Source organism: Scardinius erythrophthalmus (genome assembly GCF_964197995.2).
Source record: "Scardinius erythrophthalmus genome assembly, chromosome: 1".
Classification (NCBI taxonomy): domain Eukaryota; kingdom Metazoa; phylum Chordata; class Actinopteri; order Cypriniformes; family Leuciscidae; genus Scardinius; species Scardinius erythrophthalmus.
Window position 1 is genome coordinate 20,892,520 of NC_138221.1, and position 25,883 is coordinate 20,918,402.

The 25,883-nt window shown below is 36.9% G+C and overlaps 1 protein-coding gene across 2 annotated transcripts; it reads left to right on the forward strand.

The window, feature by feature from the left end:
• The first annotated feature begins 5,727 nt into the window (after positions 1-5,727).
• On the forward strand, positions 5,728-25,636 carry LOC308690266 (uncharacterized protein). Of its 2 annotated transcripts, none has more exons than XM_081364637.1 (4): positions 5,728-5,869; positions 9,232-9,485; positions 18,449-20,321; positions 24,931-25,636. In XM_081364637.1, exons 2-4 carry the CDS (start codon positions 9,326-9,328, stop codon positions 24,968-24,970), a joined length of 2,073 nt encoding a protein of 690 aa, XP_081220763.1. In that variant the 5' UTR covers positions 5,728-5,869; positions 9,232-9,325; the 3' UTR covers positions 24,971-25,636. The 2 variants fall into 2 exon arrangements, with proteins under 2 accessions (XP_081220763.1, XP_081220762.1); XM_081364636.1 differs by having other exon boundaries at positions 5,741-5,869; positions 18,299-20,321.
• Positions 25,637-25,883: the final 247 nt, after the last annotated feature.

Below are 25,883 nucleotides of genomic sequence, written 5' to 3' on the forward strand. Positions count from 1 at the left end.
GAGGCGCCTTCTGGCCCATATCTATCTGCGTCTCATACTGCGTCGAATATCGCTTCTGCCTAGTCCATATTGGAGAGTATGGATGGTCAAGCGATGGGGGTGTCTTTGCTGGCTCAGCCATAGGGCAGGCACTAGATGCAAAGAAGCCGGAGGTGCCAGATGAACAGCATCTTCCAGGATTAGAGCATCTGGGGAACATGCCATTCACCATTGTTGGGGATGCAGCATTCCCATTAACAACCTTCCTGATTTGGCCGTACCCTGGTCGGGACTTGTCTACACAACAACGCATCTTCAACTACAGATTGCCTCGAGCACGAATGTAGCAGAAAATGCCTTTGGCATTTTGTCATCTCGCTGGAGGATCCTGCATAGCAGGATCAACATACACCTTAATAAATAAATAAACAGCCTTATTTTGTCAGCTTGCATCCTGCACAACTTTCCTCTCAAGCCAATGGAAGTAGAGAGGTGGCTGAATACCAGTGCCCCAACTACTGAATCGATGGAGAGCATTTCCACTGTTGGTGGAAACAGTTTCCACTGTTCCAACAGAGGCCTACAGAGTTCGAGACACATTCTGCTCTTATTTCAACTCTGAGGGACATGTACCTTGGCAGAATGAAATGGTTTAATGGTCACCATAAGTTTAACTACAGTATGTATTCAATTTAATTGATTTTAGAATTGATCACTTCTTTAAAGCTACACTGTGTGAATTTTTCCCCCATCTAGTGGTGAAATTGTATATGACTACCCAGTGAATATTTGTTTCTGTTCCTCTCAATTCCGAGGGCGTTTTAACTCCTACGGTGGCCGTATTATTCCAAGATTAACATGGCTTCCAGTTATCGACTTCATCCATGACAATAATAAACAATACGTCTAAAATGAATAAAACTACAGGACAGATGTCAGGAGGTAAACGTCACCCTTGGAATCGGCTATCCCAGCATAATCAGATTAGGCTAACGTTACAATGTGTACAAAGTAAAAGCAATTAAAAATAACTAAAATTTACCTTGTCCTTTTTTTTTATATAGCTTAAAAAATTGCGCCTTTAAAACTATTCATCACCTGTGATCCGTCGCAGCCATAGACTGTAAAAAAATATTTTTTTTATGCAGCACAGATTTATGTTACAAGGTAAACAATACTTTTTCACTATTGACGCGAGGATGAAGTTATACTAGAGGTCGTTCTGGCGTTATGCACAACCATGCTATGGTTAGACAAGCAACTATAAAACTTAAAATTTACATGAATTACAACAGGCTGAATTACCTGTCGAGAAGAAAGCAGGCAACCTCGGCGTCCGTTTTAAAATCTTTTCTCCTCACGAGCTCTTTCCATCTGGGAAAAGTTACTCCAATATTGTCTATGGTCTTGCTGATTTGTCTGTCGCGTCGACGTTTTAATTCTCTCTTTCAAGTGTGAGTACGTACACACACACACACACACACACACACACACACACTATCTTTCAAATCTGCCGGAGCTCGCGAGTAATCTCCCCCTCGCATTCATTACGGTGTCACTGAGTGAAAAACGCAAAAGGCGAAGCTTGAATTTACAGGTATGTCCCTCTTTGGCTAATGTAGTTTCAAGATGGAGGGGCAACATGGCGACCAGCATTCGAACCCCTCACCCGTATGTACTTTCAATGGCAGATTATAAACTTAAGAGAATACTTTATTACTTGAAAGAAGTAAATATACATTAATGAGCACATATATTTTTGAAAGAACTAAGTGTTTTTTGCTAAGAATCAACTAAAAAAGTTACACAGTGTAGCTTTAATATATTATGCTTGCCTACCTCATAATTTAGTCTTTGATTAGCATTACTATTAGATTAGCACTAATCAATTATTAGAATTATTACAAATCAATTTCAACATTTCTTATAGCTAATAATATGATTTGTTTGTTCAATAAAACAAAGATGTTACATATTTGTTGCTTAAGCTATTGGTTTAATTTTTAACAAATTAATATTCCTATGGTGCACTGAGGCAGGTTATTGGAGTCTTAATTCAACATATGAAGATTTATTTATGGAAATATTAGAGTCAGTTTGTGGAAAAAATATTGTTATTTTATGACATTATGAATTTAAAATGTCTGTACTGTACGTTATTTTACTGTACAATTATGCAGGGAATCGTCATTATGCAGATTGAGGACTGATGTTACTCAGAAAACGGGTTATAAGTTTATTTCATTTGAAGTACTTGTACTAAATGTTACGCTCTTAGATGATAGAAAAACATCCCTATTATCTTTAGCCTTGGCTACCGTATATAGACCACCAGGGCCTTACGCTGATTTCCTAAAAGAATTTGCAAATTTTCTCTCAGATCTATTGGTCAATGTCGATAAAATATTAATTGTTGGAGATTTTAACATACACGTAGATAATCAAAATGATACGTTAGGGGCTGCGTTTATAGACTTATTAAACTCCTTTGGGGTTAAGCAAAACGTTACCGGACCAACTCATCGTTTTAATCATACACTCGATTTAATTATATCACATGGAACCGATCCAACCGATATAGATATCATTCCGCAAAGTGATGATGTAACTGACCATTACATGGTAACTTGCATATTACGTACCCCGGTAATATATCATGCTGCGCCGCGTTATCGATTAGGCAGAGCTATCCTTCCATCCACCATAGATAATTTTTCAAATTGCTTATCGGATCTGTCTCAGCTGCTGCCTGAACCTAAACAAACAGATGAACTAGACGAACTAACCAGCACTATGAGCACCGTTCTCTCTGGAAAATGGGATATTGTTGCACCTATAAGACTAAAAAAGGTCAGAGAGAAAATTAAGGCACCATGGTACAACAATACTACGCGTGTTCTAAAGAGAGAAACCCGTAATTTAGAGCGTAAATGGAAACAAACTAATTTAGAGGTTTTTAGAATCGCTTGGAAAGACAGTACATCACGTTATAAAAAGGCCCTAAAAGCGGCCAGGGCTGAGCATCTCCGCAAACTAATAGAAAATAACCAAAACAATCCTAGGTTCTTATTTAACACCGTGGCTAGACTAACAAATAAACAAGCGTCACCTGAACAAAATATTCCGTTACAGTTTAGTAGTAATGATTTCATGAATTTTTTCACTGAGAAAATAGAAAACATCAGATCCACAATTGTAAACGTTCAATCTTCAATCGCGCCTTATAATTCAGCCTCGATTATCACCCCGCAAGAACAATTACAGTGCTTTACAACTATAGAACAAAAAGAGTTAAATAAATTTATCATTTCCTCTAAAACAACAACATGTTTATTAGATCCCATACCAACTAAACTATTGAAAGAAGTGTTACCTATAGTGGAAGAGCCTCTCCTCAATATTATTAACTCGTCTTTATCTTTAGGTCATGTTCCAAGAACATTTAAATTGGCAGTTATAAAACCTCTCATTAAGAAACCACAATTAGACCCAAATAACCTAGCAAATTATAGACCCATTTCAAATCTTCCTTTTATGTCCAAAATATTAGAAAAAGTTGTGTCTGCCCAACTGGGCTCTTTCTTGCAAGAAAATGACACCTATGAAAAGTTTCAGTCTGGGTTCAGGCCGCATCATAGCACTGAAACTGCGCTCGTTAAAATCACAAATGATTTACTCTTAGCTTCTGACCAAGGCTGTATCTCAATACTAGTTTTACTTGATCTTAGTGCTGCGTTCGATACTATAGATCACACAATACTCTTAGATCGGCTACAAAACTATACCGGTGTTCAAGGACAAGCATTAAGCTGGTTCAGATCATACCTATCTGACCGCTACCATTTTGTCTATTTAAACGGAGAAAAATCGATCATAACTCCAGTAAACTATGGAGTGCCGCAAGGATCTGTGTTAGGCCCTCTATTATTCTCAATATATATGCTGCCACTTGGAAATATTATAAGGAAACATGGAATTAGTTTCCATTGTTATGCTGATGACACTCAACTATATATTTCATCACGGCCGGATGAAAACGCTAAATTATCCAAATTGACAGAGTGTGTTAAAGATATAAAAGATTGGATGACGCACAATTTTCTTTTATTAAATCCAGATAAGACAGAGGTAATACTTATCGGTTCAAAAAACCGCCCACAAAACCTCTTACAATACAACTTTAACATAGTAGGGTGTCCTGTTACTTTATCCTCTACAGTAAAAGACCTGGGTGTTATATTAGATTGTAACTTGTCTTTTGAAAATCATATTTCATATGTTACAAAAACAGCATTTTTTCACCTTAGAAATATTGCTAAATTACGTAACATGCTATCTGTTTCTGATGCAGAAAAGCTAGTTCATGCATTCATGACCTCGAGACTAGATTACTGTAATGCTTTATTAGCTGGTTGTCCTGCATCCTCAATAAACAAGCTACAGTTAGTCCAAAATGCCGCCGCTAGAGTTCTTACTAGATCAAGAAAGTTTGACCATATAACACCAATTTTATCATCACTACATTGGTTACCTATAAAGTTCCTTATTAATTACAAGGTATTGCTACTGACTTATAAAGCCCTAAACGGCTTAGCTCCAGTTTATTTAACGGATCTTCTATCGCCCTATAATCCATCGCGCTCTTTAAGATCACTAAATTCGAGGCTTCTGGTCATACCTAGGATATCCAGATCCACCAAAGGAGGGAGAGCATTTTCACATTTAGCACCAAAACTCTGGAATAGCCTTCCTGATACTGTTCGTTGCTCAGATTCGCTCTCCCAGTTTAAAACTAGATTAAAGACGCATCTCTTCAGCCAGGCATTCATATAATATTTTAATCTTACAGTTAAATCCGGTCTCTACTTCATAAACGCCAGAGGAGAACTGGCCCCCGACTGAGCCTGGGTTCTCCCAAGGTTTTTTTTTCTCCATTAGGTCACCTAATGGAGTTTTTCGGTTCCTTGCCACTGTTGCCTTTGCCTTGCTCAGTTGGGGATGCTTAAATTGATTAATCGATTCACCAGTGCTATTGATCTGCATTACCAAACGTGGATGTTTTACACCAGAAACAAACACTGATGTACTATTTTATTTAATACTGTGAAGCTGCTTTGATACAATCTGTATTGTGAAAAGCGCTATATAAATAAAGTTGACTTGACTTGACTTGATGTGTCTCTTATACCTACACACATCTGTGCCATTTGCTTCACAGGACACACACACACACACACCCACACACACACACACACACACACACACACACACACACACACACACACACACTTATGCACACTACATACTACTGATCTAGTGGTTTCTAACATGTTTTGTCTCATCTGACAGCTTATAATCTGAACAGAATTGTGCTGAACTTAATTAAGATATCCTAATGTACATTCTAGATACTGGAACATAAATAACTTTAAATTGATCAGATTATTTATATTGGGGTCAGATAACTAACTAAGAAAGAACTAACTGCTCATTTTCCTTCAACTGCTTTTTGATGATATTATTGGTTCAAAATAGTACTATAAGCCTTCAAGGCTTGATTATGTTTATGTGATTCAGTCTAACATGTGTTCATGCTTCTTAAAAAAAATATATATATATATTATAAGAAGCCTCTCCCTCAGAAATACACGACGGACTCTGATTGGTCAGCTTGGCCCAGTCTGTGTTGTGATTCGCTAAGCGCCTAGTTCACGCTGTCCGGAAGCGTCACGCCGTTACCATATAAGCAGTCGCATGTGCTCCGGTGTAATGTAAACACAGCCGTCAATATTGCCTTATCAATTTCAGCCCGAATCAGATTTAGAGAATATTAGCGGAGGAATCAAGCAGAACTTGCGCACGAACGGCTGTTACAGGACGTTTCAGAAAGGTATGTGTTTTTTTTTGTAGATGTCTCATACTTTTTTATATACGCTGTTATTTGTAAATGCTAAGTTACTGCAAATGCTAACTTACTGTTTAGGCCTATGTTAAAACACGCAAAAAGTTCATAGCCTACAATCGTTGTATGAGAAAGAAAGAAAATGTTTACACAGAACCATGTTTAATGTAACGTTCCTGTAGCCATGATATAATTTTTTAATATGCCGTGTTTCAGACTTATCCCTTGATAAAACATGAACAAATACATACAGTGAACTAGAGTATTTGTATAATCTGACATAACGTTACATTTGACAGTAATATATTATTTAGTTACAGCCACAAATCTAACACTAAATCTGAAAAGGGTATTTTAGTTTTACAATATAACTGTATAGGAAACAGTGCAACAAATAAATAATTATAAATTAATAATATTTAGAAAAAAATCTCTTTACAACTTTCTAGAAGCTATTTTGATAGATAAAAGGCATTTCAGTTTTTAAATATGAAAGTCCAACAGAAACTTATACTCAGTCTCTCACTACAATCAGTGTAGTGAAATAAGAGACTTTAGTAATAGAGTACACAAATAAATCTCAACTGAACAATTAAAGGGTTAGTTCACCCAAAAATGAAAATGATTTACTTGACAGCCCAGATAGTTAGTAAAGACAATGTTTAAGTGACTACAGTGGCTCAACCATAAGTTTATCAAGTGACGAGAATACTTTTTGTGCGGGTAAAAAAAAAAAAAAAAGACTTTATTCAACTATTTGGTTATTTGCTCTTTTTTTTTGCGTACAAAAAGTATCTCGTCACTTGATAAATCATGATGATTGTCAGTTTCGGCACATAAAAACTGTTATGTGTTAGAGATCTAATTGCTTTAATACAGTGTAGGCCTAGTTATCATAAAATCAAACCATCTTTCAGTTCATAGTTAGGCTATGTTGCGTGTTTGAAGATGAGTGTCATTAGTGCTTGTCTTTGTATTATTGATGTTACACGCAGTGTAAGGGGTGACACTCTACAACATCAAGAGTGCAAAAAATTCACACACACACACACATACAAACACACTTTTATGCACATACACACCAATAAATTCAGATTACAAAAAATCTGTTTTGAATTTTTAAAAATCACAGCTTCATTGGAATGTTACGAAACTTGGTGACTTTTCTGGCATTAGGTATGTGAACACAGAAAAAAATTGAGGTCATGATCCGAGCATGCTAAGTGGTCGGAAAAAAAATAGTCACACTCATGGTCTTATATATATATATATATAATTAATATAATAATTATTAAAATTATTAAAATAATAATTAATAAAATGTTATAAACCTTGGCAAAAAGTATTATTTGAGAATTTCTAAAAAAATACAATCAATCCACATCTTAAAAGTAAGTAATTTGGTCCAAAAACAACTAGAATTCACAAGCATCTCCATTTAGAGCTATTACAGGCATCTAGTGGTAAACCCATTTTTCTGAAAGCCTAGTCTCTATTTTAACCGAAAATACCGCATAAAAAAAAAAAATAATAATAAAAAAAAAACATTATTTTCAATGGCAAAAAATGGACAATAAATATTGCATAAATATTAATAAGTTCAATCAAATTGTCTCAAAATACTAAATTAAAAAGAATAAATATTATAGAACAAAAATAAATTGCATTGGTTTTTACTGGGATGGAGGAAGTTTCATTTTTAGGTGTCCGGTCACTTCTGACCGGGAAGGCACTGAGTGTGACTGCTAAACGAAGACTCTCTTAAACAATCTAACCTATTACATATTATAGTCCCGGGGCTCCCTGGACTCCTCAGAGCAGTCACAGGCGAATAGCACGGCGTTTTAAATTGGGTTCCCACAGCTTTTGCAACGCAGTACGAGTGAACGTTCTCGTAAGGTAACTTATTTGGTTACTTACTTAAGTAAACTCGGTTCCCTTATAAGGGAACATTGCGTTGCCTTGCCTTGCCATGCTATTTCGCTCAAATCTGGTACTTTGCTTCAGTCGAGTTAAGCCTAAAGTCCTTTGGCGAGTTTTCTCTGAATTTATACACTTTAGCCGCGTCCAAATTGGCGCGCTCGAGGTTAGCAGGGCGCCAAGCGCTCTCATTGAACCGCACGCCACTGCTAACTCGCCATAGGTTCGTGCAGTTGCCGCAGCACAGACAATCAGCTCGCTCAGATGAGCTATAATGCTCTCGCTGTGCAGCTGCTATGTGTTTTAACCCTCTGGGGTCTATGGTGTTTTTGGGGCCCTTGGGATGTTTTGACATGCCCTGACATTTGTGCTTTTTTCAGTTATTTATAAACATGTTAATGGCAAAGGTGTAAATTCACTCTATATAGCATAAACAGGGCTACCATAATATGTGAGCAACGTATGTAGATGTTTGTATCTTTAAGAGAATGTTTATGCGTGGTTATTGAAAACTAAAAATGAAAGTTGCTGAAATAAGACCACAAAACTCATGTGTCCACAAGACTTTTGACTAATGGATGTTGTCGCTTCGAGTTCTTAGTCTTGCTTTATCGTTCACAAAAAAACAATACATTGATTTAAACTCTGTAAAACAGGTTTTGCTTGGAAAGCCAATATGCTAGGGGGCGTGAACGAGGAGTGGTTAACACCTGAGAATACAATGTCCCACCCATTATGCGTAATGACTTGCAAAATGAGCCATTCATTCAGGTGTGACACTGACTGAGCCACAAGAATGAATGCAAGGACAAACGATATATTTAGAAGAAGACTTATACTGACCATTAAAGATTTTGCTTACATCTATATTGTAAATGTTTAGCTATTTTAATAAAAAGGTTACAATAACAACAATTACAATTTCAACAATATTTAAAGTGTACTCTTTTCTTTGTAAAAAAATTATTATAGGCCTACATTTTATCATATGTATTCATTAGTTTGAATAAAGCCAACATTGGAACAGCTAACATCTTAGTTGATGACTTTATTTTTGACAAAAAAAAATTATATATATATATATATATAAACCTCATTTTTTTGAGGTTTAGAATCCAGTATTTCTGTCATTCTTTTTTCTTTTATGAATTTAATAAAGAACTCCGTCTCGTATTCTGTCCAAACACACCGCGCCTTCTAAGTCAGGTGACCTGTAAATGCGCAAAAACTGTTTCTATTGCAGCGTAAAAACTTTTTTGCGATAAATGGGAGTTTTTGCAAAATTGACGTGTTTCCATTGAGCGTATTTTCAATTCGCAATTTTAATTTGCGCAATTTGAAGGGTAATGGAAACGCGGCTATAGACATTTTGCTTTAATGTCATTTAGTATTAAAACAAACTCAGTAACTGATAACTTTGGTTTTTGCAGCTCAGCTCCTCCCACAGCAATCACATCATCAGTGAGGCTCCTCCCACTGTAATTAATCATCAGTGAAGCTCCTCCCACTGCAATTCTCCAATAAATGCTGGAATATTCCCATCAGCTACAAGTGAAGATGACCACAATGCATCAGGAAGAGCTGATATCTGTAAAGACTGAGTTTATTAAAGAGGAAAGTGAGAACATGAGTGATCCAGAACCCTGCAGAATGAAACACACTGAAGATCCTGAAGAACAAAGAGGTTGGTGTTTATTCTTCATTCATTCATGATGCTGAAGAACATTCATGTTAGAAACATTCAAGCACTTCATCACTTTTAGATAAACAGTAAAACTATGAAATGGTAAGTGTTCTTGTTTGTTTACAACAAATGGTCAGTAAAGGGAGGTTTTAGAAATTGTTAAATTGACTGTCAACATCAGGTCCAACTAAATATTTTAACCGTTTTATTTTACATTTATAACAGGCTCACATTTTTTGCAGCCATGTTACCAAACATTTTGACATTTCTCAATATAGTTTGCTGGGTATTGACACAAGTTTTGATTAAATATCTATTCACAAGCTTGAGATTTGATTGTTTTGGATATACTGATGTATATCAGATTAAGTACATGCTCTCAAGGAAAGAAAATCTCTCAAATAATGCTGTAAACTACAAATGGGAGTCAGTTGGTACTACACTACTTTTAATATTGAAGGTTACAATTTACTGATTTGTATACAAACTAGGGATGGGCGATATATCGCATGCGATTGTTATGCGCATCTCGTCAGTAAAGCCAGTTCCTTGATTAGTAGTAAATCACCTTCACCTGCTTTCAGATGGAGCGGCATTTACTACAAAGAGCCGTAGTTAACTGACAAGCTGAGCCAAATCACATCAATATCGCGGACGTATCGGCAGCAATAATTAATGCGACATGGCTCAGCTTGTCAGTTAACTACGGCTCTTTGTACACAGCAAAAACTCCAGTAAATTAACACTGCTGGGAGTGTATGAGTCCACACTCAAGAGTGTTAAAGTTAATGAGATAATTAAGTGATTAATTTAGTGATGATTGAACATTATTGAAGACACCTGATGTTAACAAGCAGAATCACTGAAGGAGAAAATCTCAAATTGTAAGTTACCATTGTGGTGATTGGTGTTTGCTTTAGTTGGGCTCTTGACCATTATATGTTTACTTTAGATTTTGTTTGGCTGTTGTATCTGAATTGTAACTGCCAGTTGAACAAAGAAAAAAGTGATCTGTTGCTGTTGGTTACATTATAACATTCATCATTTGAACTTGATCACTGAACTCATTAAGATCCTTCATTCTGACTTCGATTTATGTTGTTGGTTAGAGAATCTGCAGAAGATGGCCAGAATTTTTTATATAATTTAAAGGATTTCTTAAAAGTTGTTTTTTTTTAAAAATCGTTTTTTTAGGCACACACAGATGTCAAGATTCAGTCTATGCATCTCAACAATGGTGACGAGCAGAATATTCAATTAGGAAAAGTAAATTACATAGACAATTCAGATCATAATTTATTCATACCGCAATGCATGATGGGAGCCATTAATGAGTTGTGATTGGTGGCAGCCACTGCAACATGCTTTATTATTGTCACCATTGTTGAGATTCACAGGCTGATTATTGATGTCTGTGTTTTAAATGAATTTATTTAAATGTCTTTTGATCAGAACAATGTTTATTAAATATTTTGAATTATAAGTAAAGTACTGATAATCATAGGCTGATGAATCACTAATTTGCTGCTAACAAGTTAAACCAAACTATCTCAATAAGTTTGCTTTTTCAGATCACAGCATGATTATGTCATAACATAACCAACACTATAAGATAACATTTTACTTTGTTCATTTAACTGTTATAAATCAATAACAGCAGACAAACAACAGTAAATATTAAAGTAAACATATAATGGTCTAGAGCCCAACTAAAGCAAACACCCATCACCTTAATGGTAACTTACAATTTGTGATTTTCTCCTTCAGTGATTCTGCTTGTTAACATCAGGTGTCTTCAATAATGCTCAATAGTCACTTAATTAATCACTTAATTATCTCATTAACTTTAACACTCTTGAGTGTGGACTCATATACACTCCCAGCCCCAGGAGTGTTAATTTAACACCGCTCCATCTGAAAGCAGGTGAAGGTGATTTACTACTACTAATCAAGGAACCGGCTTTACTGATGAGATGCGCATAACAATCGCATGCGATATATCGCCCATCCCTAATACAAACACTTAAATTACATTCAAGGATGTTTTTTTATAATAGTAAAGTTATACTAACTTAACAATTACATAATCATATTTCTACCTTTAAATATTCACATTTAAATGGTGGCTGTCACAAAAACTTTACTGATTTATTCAAACATGCATTAAATATCGAACATTAAAAATTATAATGCATATGTAATGTGGTGCATTTATATATTTATGAAAAGGCTCCTCTAGAATTTTTTTTTTTAGCTGACTAGCAAGTTATGGTCACTGAATATGGTTTTCTTTTTTGTATGATTTATTTATAATTTTAATGATACATACATAAAGAAAATAAGTAAACAACCAAATAAATAACAAAAAAGGTAAAGCACAAAAAGTAAAAAAAGGAAGTAGGAAAATAAATCTAAATACATTCTCATCAGCAGATGACACTGGAAAACTGAGAAATACTGAGACACCAACAAAGTATTAAGTGCACTTAAAACTGAATTCTAAACATCATTGTAGGGCTGGGTGATAAAACGATAACGATAATTATCGCGATATAATTTTTCTCGATAAAACGATATCAAGAGGTCGATAAATGTTTGATAATGTTTATGCACCAAAAGGGGAACAAAACTCATTTGAACCGCGCGCCACACGGACCGTTTATCTGCTCGGCTCGAAGTCCAAACGGCAGCGCAGCGCGAGCTCACTAAAGTTAGAGCAGATGCGTTTACTCTGATCGGTCTCGGTCACGAGATCCAGTGAGAAGCGCTTGAATTCAGCGAAGAACACAAATGATCAGTGATTTAAACCAGTTTAAAGGCAGATGAAACAGCGCTGATGAACAGGGGAAACACTGCGCAGCGATACAGTCAGAAGGCTTTTCCGTCTACAAATTCCCATCATTTACCATAGATTTACTGTAACGTTAGCCTAGTAATATTATGTGTGATTTAATGTGGCTTCTGTCACGCCACATTAAACAGCGCCAAAACTGTATTTATTTTTTTAATTTTGTAGTAAAATTACCATAATTTCGAACCGTAGACTTCGTTTCACACCAAAATTAAGAAAGAATAAAGATTATGGCGATTTATTGGATGGGATGTGCGCTATACAATGTTCCGTTCCTTCATCAACTGAAAACAGGATAGACTAGGGATGTCAATTTTCACAAATTCCCATGATCGATCGTCGTTTAAATTAACGATTAATTAATCGATTAATCGTTAGCCTTAATACTGCGATATGCGTCAACTGCAGTGGCATATGGCCAACAGCATGACAGGGTCTGCAAATGCTAATGTTCCTCACCAAATCAATTAGAATGGTTTTAAATAAAAGGGCTAGTAGGATTGCAAATGTTTCGATGTGATTGATAATTAAATTAATTATTTAATAATCAAATATAACTACTAATACAACGCGTCACCAGCGCCGCCTCATATGCGCTAGAATGTGTGACTGTTGTGGACGCGCTCTTCCTGGAACAACTGCACGCGCTGAATGAATCTGCAACCGTTAAACTGGAGCACTTTGCTAGCACGTTATTTATCTAAAAGAAACGCATCCTATATGAGATTAATCAGATATATTTAAAATAAACAATATTACAAATTATATCTGCACAAAATGACGCAAATTCATGCACAAGTGAACTTGAACTAAGTTACGTGCCATTCATTCAGAACTACTCCTTTTGTGGACGCGCTCTTCCTGAAGCAACGCGACACGGCAACTAAACCCAAATAATTCACAATGTTTTATTACAATATTGTTCTCTTTATAATGTTATGTAATATTACAGTCCCAATAGTCATTATTAGTCATGCACTGCCGTTTGAGCTGCGCGCGCTGAAGCTGACGCTTTACTACAGAGTTCTTTACCAAATGCATCCAATATGAGATAAATCAGATATAGATAGGCATACACAAAATAAACAGTATTAAAACTTACATTTGAACAAAACAAAAGGCTGCGAATGCACACGCAAACTTACATGATGATGAAGGTGTAAAATGGTCCCAAACATAACTCCGGCGCGCTCGCTTTACATGTTTCGCGGTTGAGCAGCACGCCGCGAACCCGCATGAAGACCTGCTTAATCGATGATCGATAAGTTCTATCGATTAAATGTATTATCGTCGATTAATCGTTGACATCCCTAGGATAGACTAATCGATTCTTGGGATTTAAGAATCGAAATCGGTTCGTAAAAATAAGAATTGATTAAAATCGAGAAATTGATATTTTTTACCCTAATAAACAGTAAACTGTATTAAGTAAATAAGCTTGAATCCCAGAATGGCTGACAGTGGATAGGCATAACCTATTTATCGGTTTACCTGTCACCAAAGAACACTAACCAGAAGAGTCTCCGAGTCACTCCTCAGATTTCAAACACACTCCAGTGAGGAGGAAAATGATTCCCCATCACTAGACACCAAACTTGTGTTTGATTTCTTTATATGTGGTCGAGTGGTTATTTTGGGGGTACATTTTTATAACATTTTTTCATAATTTTTTTTTTAACTTTTTTTTTTTTTTGACAAGAAAAACAAAAACAAAAAACAGACAGACCAAGGGGCACCAGGCATAATCATCATAGTTAACAGAAATGCTCAACATCATGTTAAAACAACAACAACAACAAAAAAACATCTCACTTTGTATTCAGATAAGATATCCAGTTTTTCCAATATGCTTCATTTCCTCCTGGCATGTCTCAAAAAGAAAGTCAAATGTTCCGTAACATACATTTCCCATTCAGCAATTGTCAGGGACTTTCTACTTAGCCATTTCCTAGTTATTGCAAGCTCTGAGCCGATTATTGACCTTATTTCCGTCACCACCTCTACCCAATACAAAGAAATAATAAGACACTCCCAAAAGATATGAAAATGACCAGCAGACATATTACCACACATTCTCCAACACTGACCATGCTCAGGATTGTTGCTCTGTGATTTCTTTATATTCTCCAGTAGTGTTAATATGTTTATTGAAGTGGTGCCTCAGTTGAAGGTATCTGAAGAAATCTTCCTTCCCTAAATTGTCTGTATCTATGAGTTTTTTTAAAGGTATCCAAACCGTCAGTGGAAGATATTATACAGTACGAAGTGATACCTGAATTCATCCAGTGTTTGAATCTGCCAATCTAGCTGGTGCGAATTCTGTATCATAATTCACCCAACGTAATATTAGTACATTCTTTCAAATTCCTTATTTTTAGTTTGTGCCAGATGTTAAAAGGGACTGCCATCGAATTAGTTCATTTGTTCAGATGTTTCTTCAGGAGAGTTTTTTTGCCCAGTATAGATTGGAGAGGTATGCTTATTTGATTTTGCTCTAGGACCTTCCATTTTGCATCACACTCAGGGTCACACAAACATACCAGAGAACGCAACTGTGCTGCTCTATAATAGTCTTCCAAGCACGGTAGAGCCATACCACCATGTCCTTGGGGAGTTGTAATGTTTGAAATCTAATTCTTGGTTTTTGTTTTCCCCAAATAAAAGATGAGATAATTCTATTCCATTTACTGACTTGTTTGGGAGGTACTTCAACAGGCAATGATTGGAAAAGAAAAATCAGCCTGGGTAGTAGTTTTACATGTTCATTGGTAATAATGACCAACAGTTTAAATCTTATCAGCTGTTATAGGAATGTAATTGTGGTCATAAATGGCAGAGATCTCTTTAGGTATGTGTATCCCTAAATGTTTAGGCCTAATTGTATTACCTTTCCATTTAAATTGACAGATTTTGTAAATGATTTCTCGTGGTTCATAGTCGAAAGTAAGCGTTTGAGTTTTATGCAGATTTAATTTATAGCTGGAATATGAACCAAATTCTTTAAGAAGAGATGATAATTTGGGCAGGCTTGCATTAGGACTGGTAAGTCTCACAAGTATGTTGTCCGCATATGCACATATCTTATGTTGTGTGTCTCCTATTAATACCCCTGTTATATCCTTGTCATCTCTAATTGCCTGCGCCAGAGGCTCTATAAAGAGGGCGAATAGGGTGGGACTGAGGGGACATCCCTGTCAACATCCCCTTTCAAGAGATATTATTTTAGATAAGTCCCCATTTATTTTAATTCTAGCCGTAGGGGAGGAGTATAGGGAGTTCAAACATCTAATTACCTGGTCATCAAAACCAAAGCGTCTAAGGACCAAATATATTTCCATCAGACAGAGTCAAAAGCCTTTTCGGCATCAAGACTTGCAGATTCCATGTCACTGTTTCTCATGTGGTCAATGAGGTGGAGAGCCCGTCTAAGACTGTTTGGTCTGTGTCTATTCAGTTTTCCTGTCGTTTTGCAAGTATTGACGCATATAATCTATAATCTATGTTTAACTGATATGTCTATAAGAGCTACAGTCTGTTTTGTTTTTACCCATTTTAGGAATCGCTGAGATTACTGCTGGTCTCCAGGACAGCGGGGTCTCACCACCTCCCAGAACATAGTTTAAACAATCCTTAAGCATTGGTGTTATTGTTTCCCTGAGGGTTTTATACCATTCTGATGGGTACCCATCGGCACCTGGCATTTTATTTGCTTTCAATCTTGATATTGCCTTGTTTATTTTACCGTCTGTTATCCCCTGGGTTATTATTTTGTTTTGCTCTAGATGGTAAATCTAAACATGTTAGAAAGGATGATATGACAGCTGACTTACTTGTCCGAGATTGAGCATGTAATTTTGTGTAGTACATTTCAAAGGCATTTTTTATGTCTTCTCCAAATTATTATACATCTCATTGGTCCTGGGGTCCTTCACTTTATGTATAAATCGCTCAGCCTGTTGTTTCCGTATTCTCCATGCAAGTAGTTTCTTAGACTTAGGGCCATTTTCATAGAATTTTTTTTAAATTAATTTAGCTCTCTTCTCTACTTGGTTTTCATATAGGTTGTTTAAGGTTTGTTTAGTCTCCATTATGAAGCCATTCCACTCCATTATTTCCATCTCTGAAGTATGCATTCTACTTCCAAAACAAGAGGGGAAGCCCTACAAGCGTGGACCAAAATCTCTGATCACCTGAAATCAGAACAGTCCACATAGAGAAAACAGACATAAATTCCCAGATGTGGTCAGTTTCCATTTCTCAAGCTTTCATGAATGAGAAGATTTGCCTATTCTCATATTACCTCCCGGAGATACAGTTTGACGTAGAAATATGGTAGGCTACACTCTTACTGGCCGTTTCAAACGTTACTCAGTCACTCATAGCACCTTCGTCGCGTCCAAATCCCTTTAGTTTCTCCTGGATGCGTTTCATGTGTGCATCCCAGTGACGACGTGGTGTAGCATCTGCCGTTTCCCAGGGAGGTGGTCTCCGTCTCGCCGCGGTTGTAGCACGGTCTTCCGCCGGGGTCCCGGCTCTGAGTTTTGCTGGGTGAAGAGTCTAAAAAAAAAGGAGCCCCTGTTCTTTAAGCGTCTTTCTGATGGTGGAGTAAGCCTTTCTTTTCATAACTATTTCGGTTGGATAGTCTTGCTAGAAAAACACTTTTCTCCCATCGTATTGGATGTTATTCTTTTTCCAGGCCGTGCGAAGCACCAGCCTCTTTGGTTTTATACTCCAGGAAATAGACAACCATAGACCTCGGGTTAGCGCCTTGTGGTAGTTTGGCTCCAAGGGACTGGTGACAATGTTGTATAGCGAGGGTGACAGCTCAGATTTAATAAATGTCTCTAAGAACTCCTGTACATTGTTTCCCCTCGGCTCCCTCTGGGATCCCGTGGATGCATATGTTGTTTCTGCGTGAGCGCGACTCCAAGTCTGTCAGCCGGGCTTGTAGTTTGTCTTAGAGCGCCAAAATGTGGGAAAGCAACTCACGGTTTTTTGCACCCCGCTCCTACATGTCAGCCACTCTGTGCTCCGTCTCCTCGACTCTGTCGGTTATTTTTTTTAAATCAGTAACGATAGCGCTTAGCTTCTGGCTAAAGTCTTCCCTGAAGTCCACCAGTTCCTTCTTTAGTGGCCCAATTGTTTCGGTAAATTCTTTTTTCAAGTCCAAACAAACCGCCTTTATCTCGGCAATAATGTTAGCTTGGATAGCTTCCATAGCCTCGTGGTCAGCTTGCTTACTAGCACCGTCGTCAGTATCTCCACTTCCAATCAGAGATTTATTGTCTATGGGTTTTGTTGCAATCTTCCTTTTGTCATTCTCTTGTTTCCCCCTTTCATTCTATAAATGACAAATTTTCCTATCTGGATAACCAGTATTTATTTCGGGGGAGTAAGACTGTCTGGGAGCCTCTAACTTATGTTGCTGAGAGCGTCCACGCCATGTCGGAAGTCCTTTCATAACAATTTTAACAACTTTGTTTTATTCATTTTTTTAAAAACCTTTTTTTGTACATACAGTACAAACCATTGTTTATTTCAGAATAGATTATTTTGTATGGAGCCTATTAAATCTCCTGCTGTTTATTATGTCATCTGTTATAATAAACAACAGTTAAGCTGAAAAAGAAAAACAGTTCTTGAATTGAAAACATTATGGCACTGTTGTTTATGTTTAATGTGTTTATTACATTCGATAAGTGTGTCATTGATCAAATATTTTAATAGTTCTCTTGACAGAAACATGGGATTTGTACCTATAATGTTTTAAAAGTAATAATTGGAGGATTTATGTTCCTCATTCATGGAGATTTTCAGGGACATGCATAATTTATAAAAACTCATCAAAATGATGGGAATTTTTTAGGGCTCACTTTATGTCCTTTAACTTTATAATCATATTTCTCTCTTTGAATTCTGATGTACTGAAAACGCAATTAAGCTTTTTGTTCTTTCATTTCAGACCTGATGGAAGTGAAGGAGGAGAGTGAAGAACTGAGTGAAGTGAAGGAGGAGAGTGGAGAACTGAGTGAAGTGAAGGAGGAGAGTGAAGAACTGAGTGAAGTGAAGGAGGAGAGTGGAGAACTGAGTGAAGTGGAGGAGGAGAGTGAAGAACTGAGTGAAGTGAAGGAGGAGAGTGAAGAACTGAGTGAAGTGAAGGAGGAGAGTGGAGAACTGAGTGAAGTGAAGGAGGAGAGTGAAGAACTGAGTGAAGTGAAGGAGGAGAGTGGAGAACTGAGTGAAGTGGAGGAGAAACATCATATGAGAAAACCTGGAGAAAAAGAATCTGAGATGCCTGGAGAAAAACCTTTGAGTCGCTTTAAGACTAAAAGCACATTTTTTAAGAAAAGAAGAGCAAAGAAATCTACAACCTGCACTCAGTGTGGAAAGAGTTTCGCAAACACTCGTAATCTTGAGATTCACATGAGGATCCACACCGGAGAGAAGCCGTTCACATGTGATCAATGTGGGAAGAGTTTCACACACAAACTAAGTCTTAAGATTCACATGAGGATCCACACTGGAGAGAAGCCGTTCTTTTGTAATCAATGTGGAAAGAGTTTCACAGCCAAACAAAGTCTTGAGATTCACATGAGGATCCACACTGGAGAGAAGCCATTCTCATGTAATCAGTGTGGAAAGAGTTTCACAGCCAAACGTAAACTTGAGATTCACATGAGGATCCACACCGGAGAGAAGCCGTTCCCATGTGATCAATGTGGAAAGAGTTTCACATACAAACAAAGTCTTGTGATTCACATGAGAGTTCACACTGGAGAGAAGCTGTTCAAATGTGATCAGTGTGGAAAGAGTTTCACAGCCAAACATAATTTTGAGATTCATGTTAGAGTTCACACTGGAGAGAAGCCGTTCCCATGTGATCAATGTGGAAAGAGTTTCACATCCAAACAAAGTCGGGAGATTCACATAAGAGTTCACACTGGAGAGAAGCCGTTCTCATGTGATCAATGTGAGAAGAGTTTCACAAACAAACTAAATCTTGAGATTCACATGAGAGTTCACACTGGAGAGAAGCCGTTCACATGTGATCAATGTGGGAAGAGTTTCAGATCCAAACAAAGACGGGAGATTCACATGAGAGTTCACACTGGAGTAAAGCCATTTACATGTTCTGTGTGTGGAAAGAGTTTTTCACGGCTGCAATATTTACAAACACATCAGAAAACACACACTGGTGTGAGAGAGTACATGTGCTTTGAGTGTGAGAAGACTTTTACTACAGCTGAACATTTAAGATGGCACCAGAGCATTCACACTGGAGAAAAACCTTACAAGTGTTTAAAGTGTGACACGAGATTCAGTCAGTCAAACCATCTGAAAACACATGAGATGATCCACACTGGAGAAAAACCTTACAAGTGTTTACAGTGTGACAAGAGCTTCAGTCAGTCAGCACATCTGAAAACACATGAGATGATCCACACTGGAGAAAAACCTCACAAGTGTTCACAGTGTGACAAGAGATTCAATCGGTCATCAACTCTGAAAACACATGAGAGGATCCACACTGGAGAGAAGCCGTATACATGTGATCAGTGCGGCAAAACATTTCTTTGGGCATTAAGCCTAAAGTCACACCTGACATCTCATACGAAGGAGAAGCCACATTCATGTACTGTGTGTGGAAAGAGTTTTTCAGTGCTGAAATCTTTACAAAGTCATCAGAAAATACACACTGGTGTGAGAGAGTACATGTGCTGTGAGTGTGAGAAGACTTTTATTACAGCACAATGTTTAAAACAGCACCAGAGGATCCACACTGGAGAAAAACCTTACAAGTGTTCACACTGTGACAAGAGATTCAGTTATTCATCATCTCTGAAAACACATGAGAGGATCCACACTGGAGAGAAGCTGCACACGTGTGATCAGTGTGGAAAGAGTTTCTCTATTAAAAGTCAGCTGAAGATACACATGAAGATCCATGCAGTGGAGAAACCACATCACTGCAGTTTGAGATCACGGTGAGTAGTTCATCTTTATACCCTGAGAAACAAAATCTCTTCTGTGTAATTTAAGCCCCTTTCACACAGAGATTCCGGAAAATACGTAGATAAAGTGACCAGGGATTTGATCCGGGTTCATTTGATTTTGGTTCATTCACACTGCCAGTGATTTTCCGGAATCAGTCAGTGCTTTCACACACTTCCTGTAAAGACACATGGCATCGATGTGACATGTAATGTCTCAGCAGCGTCTTAAGTTTGATTATGAGCTGCGATTTCTCTCTTGAGAAACTACGCTTGTGCAATTTTTTTTCTCTGTTTCGATCATAAACTAACGCATTACGATTGCGTGATCGATTCTGGCCTCATCGTCATCATTACAACACGGCATTGATTACGGCTTTTGCTCACACAGTGCGCGTTCCAGGAACTGAACACGACAATGTTACTAGGTCCCCAACTCGGCATCGATCCCGGAATCAATCCCGGGTCGTGTTCTGGCAATTTCCCAGCAATTTCTCTTTCTGACATTGCCGATTATGGTGAAGATAAAACTTCAAACAGTATTTTCATATTTTCTAACAGCAGTTCATGTTTTTGTATTTGCTCTGGTGCTTATCAAGAATACAGAGACGAGAATCTTCCAGATTCTTCCTCTGTTTGTTAGAAAGGCGTTGGAAACTATGTGATTGCTTACAGTTTACATGTCAAGCATGCGCCATCTAGAGTTTCATGACCAAACTAGTGATTTCTAACACAAATCATCTTCATGACATTAAAATAGATCATAATTGTGCACAGCAGTTGATGACCAGATATGATGAGATTAACCCTCTGGGGACCAAGGTGTTTTTGGGGCCCTTGAGAAGTTCTGACATGCCTTGACATTTGTGCTTTTTTCAGTTATTTATAAACATGTTAATGACAAAGGTGTAAATTCACTCTATATAGCACAAACAGGGCTACCATAATATGCAAGCAACTTGTATGTAGATGTTTGTATTTTTAAGAGAATAATGTTTATGCGTGGTTATTGGAAAAAATAAAAATGAAAGTTGCTGAATTAAGACCACAAAACACATATTAAATATGTGTCCACAAGACTTTTGACCAATGGATGTGGTCCCTTTGAGTTCTAGCTTCAAAATTATATGAAAATAGTCTTGCTTTATCGTTCACAAAAAAAAAATACATTGATTTAAATGGTGTAAAACAGGTTTTGCTTGGAAAGCCAATATGCGAGGGGGAGGAGTAGTTCACACCCACTCTGCATAATGACTCTGCCTAATGAGCCATCCTTTCAGGTGTGACACTGACTGAGCCACAATACAAGGACAAAGGATGTATTTAGAAGAAGACTTATATTGACCATTTAAGATTTTGCTTACATCTCTCTTGTAAATATGTTTTGCTATTTTATTAAAAATGTTACAATTACAACAATAATTACAATTTCAACAATATTTCAAGTGTACTCTTTCTTTGTAAAAGAGAAAAAGAAAAAAGATTATAGGCCTACATTTTATCATATGTATTCATTAGTTTGAATATAGCCGCATTGGAACATCTAACATCTTAGTCTATGACTTTATTTTTGACAAATATATATATATATATATATATATATATATATATATATATATATATATATATATATATACAGGGTTTTTCCTGGCTCAAAATGAGGCGGAGGTGGTAAAATCCTAATAATGTATTTTAATAATAAGGTATTTTTTGTTGGGCATCATATAGCCTAATGTGTTTCCCACATTTATTTTTGTGGGTGTAGCTCGGCACCTCTAGGGGGGTCCGGGGGCATGCCCCCCCGGAAGAAAATTTTGTACATTTTAAAGATAAATTCATTAATCTGGTGCACTTTGAGTCACCCGAATCCACTGTTAAAAATAAATAATCCACCCGCAAACCGCCCATATTCTTTGATTTAGATATCTGCATCTGATCACCACATTACAATTATTCAAATTCTCAGTGTTAAGCATGATGGTAACATATCACACTGAAGTAGGCTGATTTAAAATGAACTTTTATTTAAAATAAAAGTTCTTCCTTTGCCAAAATTACATTTCCTGTTTTTACATTTTTTTGTACCTTATATAAAGGGCATTTCCCCCCTAATTTTATTACATGCATGCTCCATTTTTCATTTCAAATTCTTAAATTTGATCAATATATTCAATTAAAATAATAAGACACAGGCTGTTACCAATCAAATTAAATAATTTACATTAAATATTATAACTGTATTAAATGAGATTAATTTAAATATTTTTGAATATACAAATAAGGAATATTGAAAAGAATGATACTTTATGAAACTAAACCGCCAGTAGGAGGCAGCAGGCGACCGTCTTAATGAGCGAGTCATTGAGTCATTCATTCAAACGATTCGTTCAAACGGCTGATTTATTCAGAGTGATGCAGTTTATGAATGGATCATTGAATTTTTGACTCAACCGATTCGTTCGAAACGCTGAATCATTCAGTAATGCTTCAAGTGTTCGTTGCTGTGAGATGCGCGATGGTGCGTGATCTTTGTTTGGAACTATTTTCGCTGCAGAAACAGAACAAAAACTGTCATTGCGTCTAAAATGTAAGTGACTTAATTTTAACTGTTTAAAGAACTGTTATGAAATCAGTCTCGGTTTCAGTCTTGATGGCATTCAGGAAAACAGCACTCTTGTCGTGTGTAGCCTAGGCTATTGTTTCTTAACAACATTCTTAACAACATTGTTGCAACATTGTACCGTCAGTACATTAGGTAGGCCTATTATTATCAACTATAGGCTATCAATCGCCACTTACATTAAATTAAATTAAACAGAATCATCCTCACATTTTCGGTGATTCCCTAGATATTTTTTATTTTTAAATAAAAAATTGTTTTAATCAGGGTATTTGTTCGGTTGGACAAGTAGTACAATTCTCTCTCACTTTTCCCTTAAAAAAAAAAGAAAAAAAAAAAACACGTGTCCCAGACAAGCGTTATTGTCAAGCCTTGATATTTTCCTTGATGGGTTTTCCCTGAAGAGAATTAACGTTACGTTGTTGAAAACGAAAGTAAAAGTGACGCACGTTCATTTCGTTTTACCGTGATGAGAGTTCCGTGTCTTTATTAAACTCAAAACATTATAATTTATCGGTCATCCACCCTCGATTAATTGGAATGGAATGTTTGTATTGTATTACTTGGCCCGCCCGACCTGCGGATTATCCGCGATCCGCGCAGCACTATACGGGTTGAGAATGGACACAAGCCGGTAACCGCAACAGAACCATCACGGTGGAAAAACTGTATCTGACCATGTGACTGTCCGAATTTTGTCGAGAGCCGGAGGCGGCACGAAATTTTACGGAGGCGGCCGCCTCATAATTCTCTATGCAGGAAAAACCCTGTATATATATATATAAAACGTTAGATATGAGCAGAAATTGCTAAACAAAAGCTTATTTTATGTGGCAGTATATTTTACAGTAGCCTAAAAACTGTACCCAAATCTAGTCAACAAGTGACTGACTGTAGCGTTGTTTTTTATGAAATATTAGGGCATATAAATGCTAATTTGCAGTTTAATACGTTGCTTGTACAAATACATTTTATTTCAACATATTCCAGTCGATTTTTACTCATCTCAGTAGGCTATAGCAAAGCAGTTTATTCTTTCACACACAGACGCGCGATTTATATTTAGGCTAAACAGTCTTTACAAATATGTACCCTTCATTCATCTCACAGAAAGGCGAGTCATATTATAGAAATGCGATTCATCTTTTTGCGGTTTGCATAGGCCTACACTAACGTTATTCCATAACGTTATTCCACACGTGAGAAAAGAAAACAGCCTACCTCACTCCTCAGCGGGATCTGCTCCTCATATCAGGATATATTGTTCCTCATATCAGCACTGTTCTGAGGAATCTTTTCTCCATAAGGTAGGCTATATTATGCCTCACTCGATCGCGACGCGCTTTGTTTACAGCTGATGTGGGCGTTTCACAGATCTTCAATAGTTCTCAGAATTTGCGTTTGAATAGCACGCGCTCTCCGTGGGCGTGTCACATTACTGTGAATTAGCTCGTAATGAGGTCGACTGGAGTCGCTCTCTTTTTATACAGATTACAGAAGCTGATAATATTTGTTTTTTATATAAATGACTTCATTTAACAGATGCGATCTCAAGCTTTATGCCCGTGGGTCTGTTTGCCTGTTTGACTGAATTTTCGCGGAGTTATAGATCATTTTCGAACGCGTTTCAAATGGGAGTTTACGGATAGAGAGAAGGCAGAAATCGCATCATGTTAAAGTTTCTTTATTTGTCAAAAAGCAAAACACTTTATTTTTATTTTGAGTATACAGAAAAAAAATAGAAACTGAACAGGATCGATTGATGTATAACACGAAAACTAAAGATCAAAATTAACAGAGCATTTTGTGTTTATTTTTCATTGCTAAAAAAAAAAAAAACGAGCAAAACGCGCCGGCGCGTTTTTGGTCCCCAGAGGGTTAAAATGATTATTGAACTCATCAGTGATCTTGACTTAGAGCTTCACTTTTCATTTCACATTTGTCTCTCATCTGAAATCTCACTTGATTTAATGTTTCTTTTAGACCTGACGGACGTGAACAAGAAAGGAAGAACAAAAGGTAAAAATGTGCCTCAGTGTAAAAAACGCTTCACATGAAGACTGAAGATTCACATGAGAGTTCACACTGGGAAGAAGTGGCTCAGGCTTTCGCCCTAAAATCACATCTGCTTCTCATTCTGAAGAAAGACCATTTAACTGTGATCAGTGCGGTAAACAGTTTCATTGGGCTTCACTGATTCACACAAAGGAGAAGATTCATTCATAATTCTACTGCAGAAAAGACACGGCAGTGTGTGTTTCAGTGCACGAAGTCCTTTAACCACAGAAGATGAGCTGTAAGACCACCAGAAATTTCACACTGGAAAATACAACACCACATCAAGAGATTCAGTCTGTCAGAAACGCATGAAATGATTCACTGGAGATAAACACATCAGACTTTTATTGTTAATGAATTTCTATCACTCAGTTCTCTTTTATAAAGGAAAGCAGTAGTTTTTTTTTTAAATGAACACAGTAGTGTTCTTGTGCTCTCATGGTCCAGGAGCTGAAGAAGAAACCATAAAACTTTTGAGAGAGACGTGAATCTTTCAATTGTAGTTAATGTTTGTATTTGCTTCCAAAAATGATTGATTAAACTCATTTATCATTTTATCACCAACTCATTGTTATTGTACATTTTTTTATCAATATAGCTTTTAAATGCCTAATAAATGATATTTCACCACACACATGACTGACACTGAATGAGATTGCTGTCTGTCTACATTATTAATAGTAAGGGTGTCACGATTTCGATTTTAAATCGAAATCGATCGAAATTAATGCTCAATCTCGATTGTCGAATCAAAAAATGGAATCGTCGATGCTGTCAAGCCCCCATGTCATGTTGTAACGGCCACCTATTGTTATAGTGTTCATGACATGAATGTTGTCTATGCCTTTAAGATGACATGTTATTGTATGCGCGCTGTT